This window comes from Doryrhamphus excisus, chromosome 5 (genome assembly GCF_030265055.1).
Source record: "Doryrhamphus excisus isolate RoL2022-K1 chromosome 5, RoL_Dexc_1.0, whole genome shotgun sequence".
Lineage (NCBI taxonomy): Eukaryota > Metazoa > Chordata > Actinopteri > Syngnathiformes > Syngnathidae > Doryrhamphus > Doryrhamphus excisus.
The window spans coordinates 2,860,365-2,872,597 of NC_080470.1; the positions used below are offsets into that span (position 1 = coordinate 2,860,365).

A 12,233-nucleotide genomic window follows, 5' to 3' on the forward strand; every position below is an offset into this window, starting at 1 on the left:
GGTGGTGCTTAAAAAACAAAACAGTCCACATGAGCTCAACAAGAACAAATACTGTAAATTACTGCAAAAAGTCTAATTATGTCTAATTAAAGAGTTTTTAGAGTGTACATTATTTATCTGATCGTGTGATTAAAATGTTCTATTTGGCACTAAGTGAAGTGGCACGCAAGTATTTTTGCCTTTTATAAAAGAAATACATCTCCCACAATGCCCCGCTTTCTTTGACGAACACAAATCGCAGCACTGCGCTTGCGCGTTGGAGCCACGGAAAAATGGCGGCATCGTTGCTGCTGCAAGATTTGGATAGTTCCGAGCTAGCAAAGCTATCAAAAGGGACTCTGGACAAACTTGAGAAGATCCTGTCAGATCAACGATATGAAATCGACACTTTGAAAACTCAACGGGAGCAATTCAGGGTCGACAGCGGTAATATATGTGCCGACATTTTGGTCGCAGTGTGGTGCTAATGTGTTACTTTCACCGTTCACGTACTTCTTATAGAGACCTCACAATGTTGTGTTTTCAGTCTTATTTGCACATATACGCTACAATTTAAATCGGTTATATCGTTATATCTATCGTAACACATCTTAATATTTTTAAACACAACTACTGTACCGGTAATGCTACGGTTAGCTACACTGCTTAGCTACTAGCATTAGCGTAAACAACGTGACTATTTGACATTGTGTGTTTCTCTTTTATCTTCCAGAGCAACATTTCTTTGAAAAGGTAAAACAGCTTGGTCAGTGTCAGGAAGATTTTTTGACCCAGACTCAAGAGCACAGTAAACTTAAAGAAGAGTTGACGAAAATCGGTAAGTATTAACCTTTTTAAACATAACTCATTATAAATAGGACATTTACCTTTGTAGCTAACTACGTGGCCATGGCTTATTTCAGAGGACGAACTCAAAAGTGTCCGTGAAAAAAACCAGCAATATGAAACCGCTCAGGAGAAGTTGTCATCACAACAGGTAACTTTGTTGGGTTGTTCAGAATCACATGGTTGTGTTTGTTGCACCCTTTGTAACGTCCAATCGTTACAAACACCATAAGACTTGCATAGGGAAAATACTGGCGTCGGGGAGAAGGCTCTGCAGCATCCGCTGTAGAACAACGAGACTTCCCCCTGGCCATCAGACTGCTCAATGCCAAATAAGCCCCTCTTACCTGCCCACATGCACATGTAAAACTTAAAACAGGGCTCGAAAATAACGATGTACCGATGGCCAGGGGTAAGTTAAAACAAAAATTGGTGCAAGTAAATCCAATCAGTGATATTCCCGTCGGGCAAGTGCACTTTGGCATGCCATACTGCCAAGAGTTTTTTTTTTTTAATGCGGTTCTTCAGAATCAGAAATGGGTTTATTGCCAGGTATGATCAAACACATATTAGGAATTTGTTTTTGGTATACAGGGCTCTACATTAAAAACAAAAATTACTTGCCCATGGGTAATCCTTAAGGTGAGAACTACTTGCCCGAATATGCTGATAATTCATTAGATCAGAGGTAGGGAACCTATGGCTCGGGAGCCAGGTAGGGCTCTTTTGATGACTGTATCTGGCTCTCAAGCATTTACCATAATAAAAATGTATTTTTGCTAACATTTTAAAGTAAACATTACAGAAATCACTGTTAAAAATATAAAAAATCAACAACTTTCTTATTCATTTTAATCCGTCCATCTATTTTCTACTGCAATACGGCCGACCATATCTATCTTTCCTGATGATATTTTCCAGGTCAAACACCAAATTCGATTATTACTGTGTCATGTTGTTCAGCATTACATTAACCATTATACATTTTTTGACAATGGTTGGAAATATTTTTATCCCTTTTACCTGCATTTATTAACCTACTCTTTACTTAATTTCTTTCTTCATTAACCCGTTATTTTATTTGATCTGCTTATTAAGCCATTTGCATTGAGCCTATCTTGTCAAGTAACTAAAATCCTGTTTGTCTTATCTAAATTATTTTGGACAATGGTTTGACTTGACAATAATACATTTTATTTCAAATCGCCTTTCAGGACACCCAAGGTCGCTGTACAGAAGATATAAAAACACGAATATAAAAGGGAACAAACGATGAATAAGAACATACAATAAATAATGGGGCGGGGGGACCATGTGACGCAGTTAGGGAGAGTAAGCTAGTTTGAACAGATGAGCTTTGAGTTTGGATTTGATTTAATTTAATTCTTGAATTGGCTCATCGTTGTGTATTGTTTGACTTCCTTACTCAATCCATTCCATTAATTAAATTTAATTTAATTAAGGCATCTCAATAAATTAGAATATGGTACAAAAGTTATTTGATTTCAGGAGTTCAGTTGATTTGGTTTTCATCATAATTTCGTTCAAAAATGATGACTTGGTTTTTGTAACTTTTGTAAATCACTCGCCATGGGGCCAAGCACTTAGATAAGGAAGGCAAGAAAATACTTTTCAATCTTGCCATATTTGGGAAATCCACTTTAATCGTAAGTCCCATGCATTCATTCATGTTCAAAATTCGAATTTATTTATTTTATTCAAATTTATGTACCGATTATGAGGTTACTTTTTATGGCTATACGGTAGGTAATCACACCATTTGTTTTGACTTGACAATAATATATTTTATTTCAAATCGCCTTTCAGGACACCCAAGGTCGCTGTACAGAAGATATAAAAACACGAATATAAAAGGGAACAAATAATGAATAAGAACATAGAATAAATAATGGGGGGAACCATGTGATGCAGTTGGGGAGAGTAAGCTAGTTTGAACAGATGAGCTTTGAGTTTGGATTTGAAGATGGGAAGGGTGGCGGAGTTACGGAGGTCAGGTGGCAATGAGTTCCAGAGTTTGGGAGCAGAGCAGCTGAAAGCTCAGTGAGATGGAGGTAGGAGGAAGATCTGAGGGAACGGGATGGATTGAGAATGTGCACGAGGTAAGGGGGGGCAAGGTTATGGATGGACTTGTAGGTGATTCTTTGAGTCACTGGGAGCCAGTGGAGTTCCTGCAGGATGGGGGTGATGTGGTGATTATGGGTCCTTCCTGTGTTTGGATTGTTTGGCAGTCAATGTAATCCACTTACCTTTTAGGCTACCATGTGCAAAACCAAAGAACAACTGGAGGCACAAAAGCTTGAACTTGTGCGGACACTTGAAAGGAGAGCCCTGGAAGTGGAGCATTTAAACGGTATGTTGCACTTCAATTTGTCCCATTCGGGGAAACGGCGTCGACATAGAATTCAAATACAGTAAACCTCGGATATATCGGATTCAATTGTTCCCACTGGTTTTGTCCGATATGAGCGAAATCCGTTATATGCGTATACCAGAAAATGTCCATTTTACGCATATATCGGATTTATATCCGGTATATGCGTAAATCGGATTTTATCCGTTATAAAAAGGCACTTCCTTGACTATGTTTCCAATGTACCTGGACGCCGTATGACGTCGTATAGCGGCCTGTCACGATTCGGCGAATCGGAGCGCCACGATGCGGCCATCCGATATATGCGAGGGAAATTTAATGGGAATGCATTGGAACGGGACTGGAGATTTTGTCCGAAATAGGCGAAATCCGTTATAAAAAAATCCGATATATGCAATGAATTTTTATTGGAAATGCATTACAGAAAAATCGGTTCTGTCCGTTGTGAGCAAATTTCCGATATATCCGAGTCCGATATATCCGAGGTTTACTGTATTATAATATTCTATGCTGTCCCGTAGATGACTTGAGGCAACTGAACGACAAGTTGGTGGAGGTCAGCGCCTCCAAAATGTCTCTGCAGCTGAGAGTTGATGAACTTGAAGCCACTGAAGTCAACATCAAAGTAAGTTATGCTTTATGCCTTTTATAATAACATTAACTTTTATCATTCAATAACTATTATGCATAGGCTGTATGTTATTACAGTAAAAAAAAACATTAAAAAAAACATCATTACATACTAGACATGATCATGGTTTTATGCTGCCGATTCCAATACCGATCATCTAGGACTGAAATCGACCGATACCAATCACATTCATTCATTCATTTTCTACCGCTTTTCCTCACGAGGGTCGCGGGGGGTGCTGGAGCCTATCCCAGCTGTCGAGAGGCAGCGAGAGGCGGGGTACACCCTGGACTGGCAATATAGACAAACAACAACCAACCATTCACACTCACATTCATACCTATGGACAATTTGGAGTCGCTAATTAACCTAGCATGTTTTTGGAATGTGGGAGGAAACCGGAGTACCCGGAGAAAACCCCACGCATGCACGGGGAGAACATGCAAACTCCACACAGAGATGGCCGAGGGTGGAATCGAACCCTGGTCTCCAAGCTGTGAGGTCTGCGCACTAACCACTATACCGTCGTGCCGCATTCACATGGATTAATCATACATTTTTTCAATTTAGTGTGTTATTGTGTGTAGCCGGCGGGCGAGTGGTTAGCGCGCAGACCTCACAGCTAGGAGGACCAGGGTTCGATTCCACCCTCGGCCATCTCTGTGTGGAGTTTGCATGTTCTCCCCGTGCATGCGTGGGTTTTCTCCGGGTACTCCGGTTTCCTCCCACATTCCAAAAACATGCTAGGTTAATTGGCGACTCCAAATTGTCCATAGGTATGAATGTGAGTGTGAATGGTTGTTTGTCTATATGTGCCCTGTGATTGGTTGGCTGGCGACCAGTCCAGGGTGTACCCCGCCTCTTGCCTGAAGACAGCTTGGATAGGCTCCAGCACCCCCGCGACCCTCGTGAGGAAAAGTGGTAGAAATTGAATGAATGTTTGTTGACTAGGCTGTAGTGGTTAGCGCACAGGCCTCACAGCTAGGAAGCCCGAGTTCAATTCCACCCTCAGCCATCTTTGTGTGGAGTTTACATGTTCATAACATGTACATGTTTACATATAAGTGGGAGGAGCATGATGCCCAAAATGTTAGTTAGGGCAAGAAACTACACTGTATGCAAGTATCGCTGCAAGCTACATTAGCACTAGCCACAGGTGATCGGCATTGAATGGCATTTTAGCGTATGTCAATCACGTGATTTTACACAGAAATTGAACAGTTACTGATTACCGATTACTCACATTGTGTTGTTTTTTTTTATTCCAGTACAAGGAGAAACGTATGGAGCAAGAAAAAGAGCTGCTAAATGGACAAACATCTTGGCTGAATGAGGAATTGAAAGCCAAAAGTGAAGAACTTTTGAACCTGTCCCGACAGAAGGGTAATGAGATCCTGGAGCTGAAATGCAGCCTGGAGAACAAAAAGGACGAGGCACGTTTCTTCCTCATTTGATCCGTTCATGTTGCCGCCATGACAACCTGAGCTGATCAGATTTTTGTGTGCGCTCAACTTGTAGTTGAACAGAGTCCAGGAACAAGTGGCCAGTCTCAAGACATTCAGTGAAAACTATCAAAAACTGAATGAGGACCTGATCCAGAAGCTGAAAGAAGTATGTGAAGTTTACCTGTGAGGTTTCTGTTTTTAATTATGTATTTTTTTCGTATAAAAAAATGATAATTTCACAATGTTTATTTATTCCAGGCAAAGGAGCAGCAATCTAACATGGAGGAAAAATTCCAAAATGAACTGAACGCCAACATAAAAATTTCCAATTTATACAAGGTATGTTGTGTGACGTTCGCAAAAACATTAACATTTCATAGGTTGTGTTTGAAGTGCCTTAAATGCGCGATAAATAGATGCTAGCGCTGCACCATTTAGCAAAAAGAATTATCATCGTAATTATCATTATGTACACTCATTATATTCAGGGTCATATGCTAAAAACCAGAGGTAGTCATTAGAGTCCTTATCTTTAAAGGGGACCTATTTCCACTTTACTGACACATAAATATTGTTACTATGTAATATTGTCTTTTGGGTGGAAATCCAAGAAGCGCCTGGAAGATCTAGAAAGCTTTTTCAGTGGGTTATCGTTTGGAGCTGATCTATAGGAGTCCACATCTTAATACAAAGTCCTGAGAATTAGTATAATATGTCCTTTGTAGGTGTCACACGGTGGTCGTGTGGTTAGCGCACAGACCTCACAGCTAGGAGAGCCGGGTTCAATTCCACCCTTGGCCATCTCTGTGTGGAGTTTTCATGTTCTCCCCGTGTATGCGTGGGTTTTCTCCGTGTACTCCGGTTTCCTCCCACATTCCAAAAACATGCTAGGTTAATTAGCGACTCCAAATTGTCTAACAAAAAAAAAAGAGAGAGAGGCTGACAAAGTGTGTGATGAAGGAATTATGAGGCTGTTCAATTCTGACACTAAAGAGAACGACTTTAGTGGTTTTAGTTCAGGAAGACTGCTGTTTAGCTAGCCATATTACACACACTGTTCAGTGCTGTTTGAAAAAAAAGCATGTATTATTATCATTCAGACCAGGGTTCAATTCCACCCTCGGCTATCTCTGTGTGGAGTTTGCATGTTCTCCCCGTGCATATGTGGGTTTTCTCCGGGTACTCCGGTTTCCTCCCACATTCCAAAAACATGCTAGGTTAATTAGCGACTCCAAATTGTCCATAGGTATGAATGTGAGTGTGAATGGTTGTTTGTCTATATGTGCCCTGTGATTGGCTGGCGACCAGTCCAGGTTGTACCCCGCCTCTCGCCCGAAGACAGCTGGGATAGGCTCCAGCACCCCTACGACAGTATCACTCAGATACTGTGAACATCCAGCAGCAACACAACATTTTGGCATGACTACTATTTTGATGAAAAATATACTGAACCAGGGCTGCACAGCGGCCGGGTGGTTAGCACACAGGCTTCACAGCTAGGAGACCCAAGTTCAATTCCACACTCGGTCGTCTCTGTGTGGAGTTTGCATGTTCTCCCCGTGCATGCGTGGGTCTTCTCCGGGTACTCCGGTTTCCTCCCACATTCCAAAAAAAACATGCTAGGTTAATTAGCGACTCCAAATTGTCCATAGGTATGAATGTGAGTGTGAATGGTTGTTTGTCTATATGTGCCCTGTGATTGGCTGGTTTGCCGATGACTATGCAGTATGAGTCCTTGAATAAAATGGCAGCATTTGTTTGTTATGGAGCTTAAGTTTGCATATTGAGAATCGAGATCACTTTTTTTGTTGTTGTTGCTGCTGCTGCTACCCTTGATGCTAATGTGTGATTGTCACCGCAGGGAGCGGCAGCTGATGCCGAGGCGAAAAGCGAGGAGCTGAGTCGAGCGGTGGACGAGTTGCATAAACTGCTGCAAGAGGCAGGAGAAGGTGAGACGCTTTGAATATTTGGTCGTGTTTTTTTTTACCCTGTTCTTTTTTTATTCATTTCCTTTTCTTTTACCTCAGCCAACAAAGCTCTTGAAGAGCATTTCCAAGCAACCAAAGCTGCTTCAGACAAGACTGCCGTCGAGCTAAAAGAGAGAATCGAAGTACTTGAGAAGGAATTGGACAATGCCAACGATCTCCTGTCTAACTCTAAACTAAGAGGTAATTTGGGTTTAATTGTTCTTTGACTGACTTTTATTTATGCATGCTAACATTTTTGGAGGCATTAATAAAGCAGCATTTTTGAAACCTTCAGCTCAAATTGCAGAGTTACAAAAATACAAAGAGGACAACAGATATGCTTGAATCAGAACGTTATTATTATTATTATTATTATTAAGTTACAATATCTGCCCTCACGACAATCAGCAACATAACCTGATATTTTGAAATATCAGATATTCTGCCTTGATTGTTTTTCTATGAATACAGTGCAACCCTGATCAACATCATTAATTAATTCAAGACCTGAATCAATTTTTTCCATAAGAAATAATGTAAATCCAAAGTTTGTATTTCAGTTCCTAATGCATATAAATTACATGAAAATTTAAGCTTAGCCTTACTTTCATTGAAGACATGTGACTGAAAATAAGAAGGTTTAATACATATAAAACTATAAAAATGTGTTTTTTGTTGACATTTCTGAGAGTCGACAGCTGATGGCATCAGACAGGCGACGTAACTTGTGATTCTGGTTGCCGTTTTCTTTAGCTAGCTATTAAGACGCTAACAACGAAGGACGTTTTGTGATAAACGCAGAATAACACAAGACCCATACGATATTAATAGTGGTTCCGCTGTGTATGATGATGCATTTTGCCCTTTTTTCTGCCTCCAGGTCCAGTTGGCACATCATCTGTGCTCACCGAGGAGCAAATGACAACAGTGTCTCCTACGGCGACCGCAGTGGCGAAAATAAAACCCGGAATGAAGCTAACCGAGGTGTGCGTCATTTCATGATGTTTACAGCTTTATGCTTGATTATTAAATTTCTCTTCTGGCATTTTGATCTGTATTATTATTTTTTTTTTAGTTGTATACTGCCTACGTCGAAAGCCAGGAGCAGCTGCAGTTGGAGCGCTTGGAGAATAAGCGGGTTAACAAGTATCTGGATGACATCGTGCAGGAAGTGGAGGCAAAGGCCCCCATTCTGAAACGGCAGCGGGATGAGCATGAGCGCATGCAGAAATCGGTGGCCAGTCTGTCGGCCAAACTGGAGCAGGCTGTTAAGGTAGGAAGTGGAATGGCTGTTTCAGGAATCCCGGTGGTGCTAAAAAAATAGGGGAGTCCAAACATGGCTGTTTGTTTGTGAACATCCAGCAGCAACACAACATTTTGGCATGACTACTATTTTGATGAAAAATATACTGAACCAGGGCTGCATAGCGGTCGAGTGGTTAGTGTGCAGACCTCACAGCTAGGAGACCAGGGTTCAATTCCACCCTCGGTCATCTCTGTGTGGAGTTTGCATGTTCTCCCTGTGCATGCGTGGGTTTTCTCCGGGTACTCCGGTTTCCTCCCACATTCCAAAAACATGCTAGGTTAATTGGCGACTCCAAATTGTCCATAGGTATGAATGTGAGTGTGAATGGTTGTTTGTCTATATGTGCCCTGTGATTGGCTGGCCACCAGTCCAGGGTGTACCCCGCCTCTCGCTTGAAGACAGCTGGGATAGGCTCCAGCACCCCCACAACAGTATCACTCAGATACTGTGAACATCCAGCAGCAACACAACATTTTGGCATGACTACTATTTTGATGAAAAATATACTGAACCAGGGCTGCACAGCGGTCGAGTGGTTAGTGTGCAGACCTCACAGCTAGGAGACCAGGGTTCAATTCCACCCTCGGTCATCTCTGTGTGGAGTTTGCATGTTCTCCCCGTTATTTCTTCTATTGTGTCTTTGTTTAATTTCCACCGCTTTCAATGATTGTTTCAGGAGGTGCACCGCCTGCAGAATGAAACCGATGAAGCCAACAAGCGTGCCACTGTTTTAGAAAGGGGCAATCGAAGGTGTGATTTACAGCTCGCGGATCTTTCTCAGCAGGTAGTTTCTTTTTTTTTTCCCCCAAAAGAGCTCATTGTGGTTATATTTTCAGATGACAAAAATTCAAAGTTTCTCTCCCACCAGGTTCGTGTGCTCCTCATTGAGCTGGAGGAGGCCCGGGGAAACCATGTGATTCTCGATGAGGACTTGAGCTCGGGAGACGTCAGCAGCACCTCGGAGGTCATCAGTCAACACCTGGTGACTTTCCGAAGCGTGGAAGAGTTGCAGAAGCAGAATCAGCGTCTTCTGGTGGCCCTCAGGGATCTCGGCGATGCCCAAGAGAAAGAAGAGTTGGAAGCCTCTAGCACCAAGTATGCTAATGTTAATTAGCATTAGTTATATATGATTTTGGCTAATCAGGATTAATGATCACAGGCGCGTTGAGGTGGAGAAGAGTTTGGAGAACACGCTGGTTGAGGTGGAGTCGCTGAGGGAGCAACGCAGCCAGCAGATTAAGATGACCGAGTCCATCATGAGGCAGAGGGACATGTACCGTGTGCTGTTGGCCCAAGCAACAGGAGTCAGCTTCCCCCAGCAAGGTAACGCCCCCTCACTGCCAAGTTAATCCCACGATGAGGCAGCATTTAGCCACTATGGCCCCCGCCCGTGGAACAGCCTGCCGGAGGGCCTCAGGACTGCGGAGACTGTTGATATTTTTTAAAAAAAGATTAAAGACGCACCTTTTTAATCAGGCTTTTAACTCATATTTTAAACATTTCTTATGTTTTTATCTTTTTAGTCCTATTTTATGCTCTTGGTCTTCAGCTTTTAACTCCAGTGTTATGTTTTTTATCTTTTTAGTCCTATTTTATGCTCTTAGTCTTCAGCTTTTAACTCCAGTGTTTTGTTTTTATCCTTTTAGTCCTATTTTATGCTCTTGGTCTTCAGCTTTTAACTCCAGTGTTATGTTTTTATCTTTTTAGTCCTATTTTATGCTCTTAGTCTTCAGCTTTTAACTCCAGTGTTATGTTTTTATCTTTTTAGTCCTATTTTTTTTGCTCTTGGTCTTCGGCTTTTAACTCCAGGGTTTTGTTTTCATCTTTTTAGTCCTATTTTTTTGCTCTTCGTCTTCAGCTTTTAACTCCAGTGTTTCCTCAGGGGGAGGTCCTCCACACTGGGGGCTGTGTCGGGTCTGCTGAGGGGGTGCCATCCTTGGGTCCCTTCGACCCGGCCGGCTGGGGGTTCCTCCCTTTAATGTGGGGGTCCGCCCGTCTGTCGGAGTCGGGGGGGCCCGGGTGCTGGGCCTCCGATGGCACGGCCTGCGGCTCCTCCCAGTGTGGACGGCCCCAAAGGTGGCGTTTCCTTGTTCCTCAGTGCCATGCCATGTCTCCCTACTGTGTGTGATTGTGTGTGTGTGTGTGTGTGTGTGGGTCTAGTATGGATGGTGGGAAGGAGGGCCTTTCTTTTGTTTCTTTGTTTTTTCCTTTTAATTGTGGAAATTTTTTAATTCTGTAAAGCACTTTGTGTTGCATGTCTTTGCAGGAAAAGTGCTATACAAATAAAGTTGATTTGATAATTGCATCGGTAGAACGAGAAATGTTCTAAAGACATTGAATATGAAAGAATTACATTTCAGTGTACAGTGCAGTGTTAGGATGTCTGAACGCCTTTTCTGTTGTAAGGTACATTACCCGAGGAGCTCACCCTCACATCCACCCCCCGGCGTTCACCCGCGGCCACTCCCACCACGGGGACACCCACGACGCTTGTTTCCATGGCAACCGATTCGGCTGAAGCATTGGAGGCCAAGGCAGCCTTGCGACAGGTAAACAGTTAGCCATGTCACCTTTTGAAGCCGTTGTGAAAATGTGTTGACATACAGTAGATGAATTTTTTACATTTCCTCGACTATTCCACCATGCATCAATGTAGACGAGACAGCACACTTTAGAAAGGTAAACAGCACTTTTTCCACCCAACCGTTTTTTTATCGCAACAACATTAAACCACCATTATTATCTTCACTCGCTTAAATGTACTGCAAAAAAAAGGTCAGTAAGGATAATCCATAATGCCGCCCTACAGAGAATATGCTAACTCCTTATTTCTAAAATCACAAATACTTCAACTTGCTGATATAGTTCATCTTCAAACAGCTAAAATAATGCATAAGGCTAAAAATGAGCAATTAGCTAAAAATGTCATCCAATACTTCTCTACAAGAGAGGAGAAATATGATCTCAGGGAAGAAGTACATTTGAAACACTTCTATGCTAGGACTACGTTATGCTAGCCATAGCATTTCAGTATGTGGAATCAAACTATGGAATGGATTGAGTAAGGAAATCAAACAATGCACAACGATGAGCCAATTCAAGAAACAATACAAGCAGTTGATGTTTGCTAAATACAAGGATGAAGAGTCTTGAACCAGTCATGATGTGCTATATATATCACTATATTGACACTTACTATGGTACCCATTATGGCATTGGATGCTCATATCACCTTGTACTTTGGTACGAGGTACATTATTTAAAAAAAATTAAACTACATTAGGAAAGCAGGACGTGAACAAATGTAACAGTTACTTATTGTGAAAGTACCAAATGTAGGGGTAGGATTTAATAAGCTGAGCTTCTTCCTACTCCTTTTGGACATGTGGAACTGGGAACTGATTTAACAAAAATGGAAAAAAAACAAAATAAAAAAATTTAATTATATTAGGAAAGCAGGAAGTGAACAAATGTAACAGTTACTGATTGTAAAAGTACCACGTGGAGGGGTAGGATTTAATAAGCTTTGCTTCTTCCTACTCCTTTTGGACATGTGGAACTGGGAACTGATTTGACAAAAATAAAAAAATGAAAACAAAACAAAAACTATATTAGGAAAGCAGGAAGTGAACAAATGTAACAGTTACTGATTGTAAAAGTACCACGT

At 41.7% G+C, this 12,233-nt stretch overlaps 1 protein-coding gene across 1 annotated transcript in view; it reads left to right on the forward strand.

Moving 5' to 3' along the window:
• The first annotated feature begins 231 nt into the window (after positions 1–231).
• The window catches only part of tprb (translocated promoter region b, nuclear basket protein), a 50,278-nt gene continuing 38,276 nt past the window's right edge, over positions 232–12,233 (forward strand). Inside the window, exons 1-16 of the mRNA XM_058072893.1 lie at positions 232–426; positions 713–817; positions 903–976; positions 3,100–3,196; positions 3,739–3,842; positions 5,117–5,281; positions 5,367–5,459; positions 5,552–5,632; positions 7,155–7,242; positions 7,321–7,461; positions 8,141–8,244; positions 8,336–8,533; positions 9,243–9,350; positions 9,435–9,661; positions 9,726–9,889; positions 10,973–11,115. Coding sequence (XP_057928876.1) covers positions 273–426; positions 713–817; positions 903–976; positions 3,100–3,196; positions 3,739–3,842; positions 5,117–5,281; positions 5,367–5,459; positions 5,552–5,632; positions 7,155–7,242; positions 7,321–7,461; positions 8,141–8,244; positions 8,336–8,533; positions 9,243–9,350; positions 9,435–9,661; positions 9,726–9,889; positions 10,973–11,115 — 2,046 coding nt within the window. The 5' untranslated portion in view covers positions 232–272. The remainder of the gene's footprint in view (positions 427–712; positions 818–902; positions 977–3,099; positions 3,197–3,738; positions 3,843–5,116; positions 5,282–5,366; positions 5,460–5,551; positions 5,633–7,154; positions 7,243–7,320; positions 7,462–8,140; positions 8,245–8,335; positions 8,534–9,242; positions 9,351–9,434; positions 9,662–9,725; positions 9,890–10,972; positions 11,116–12,233) is intronic.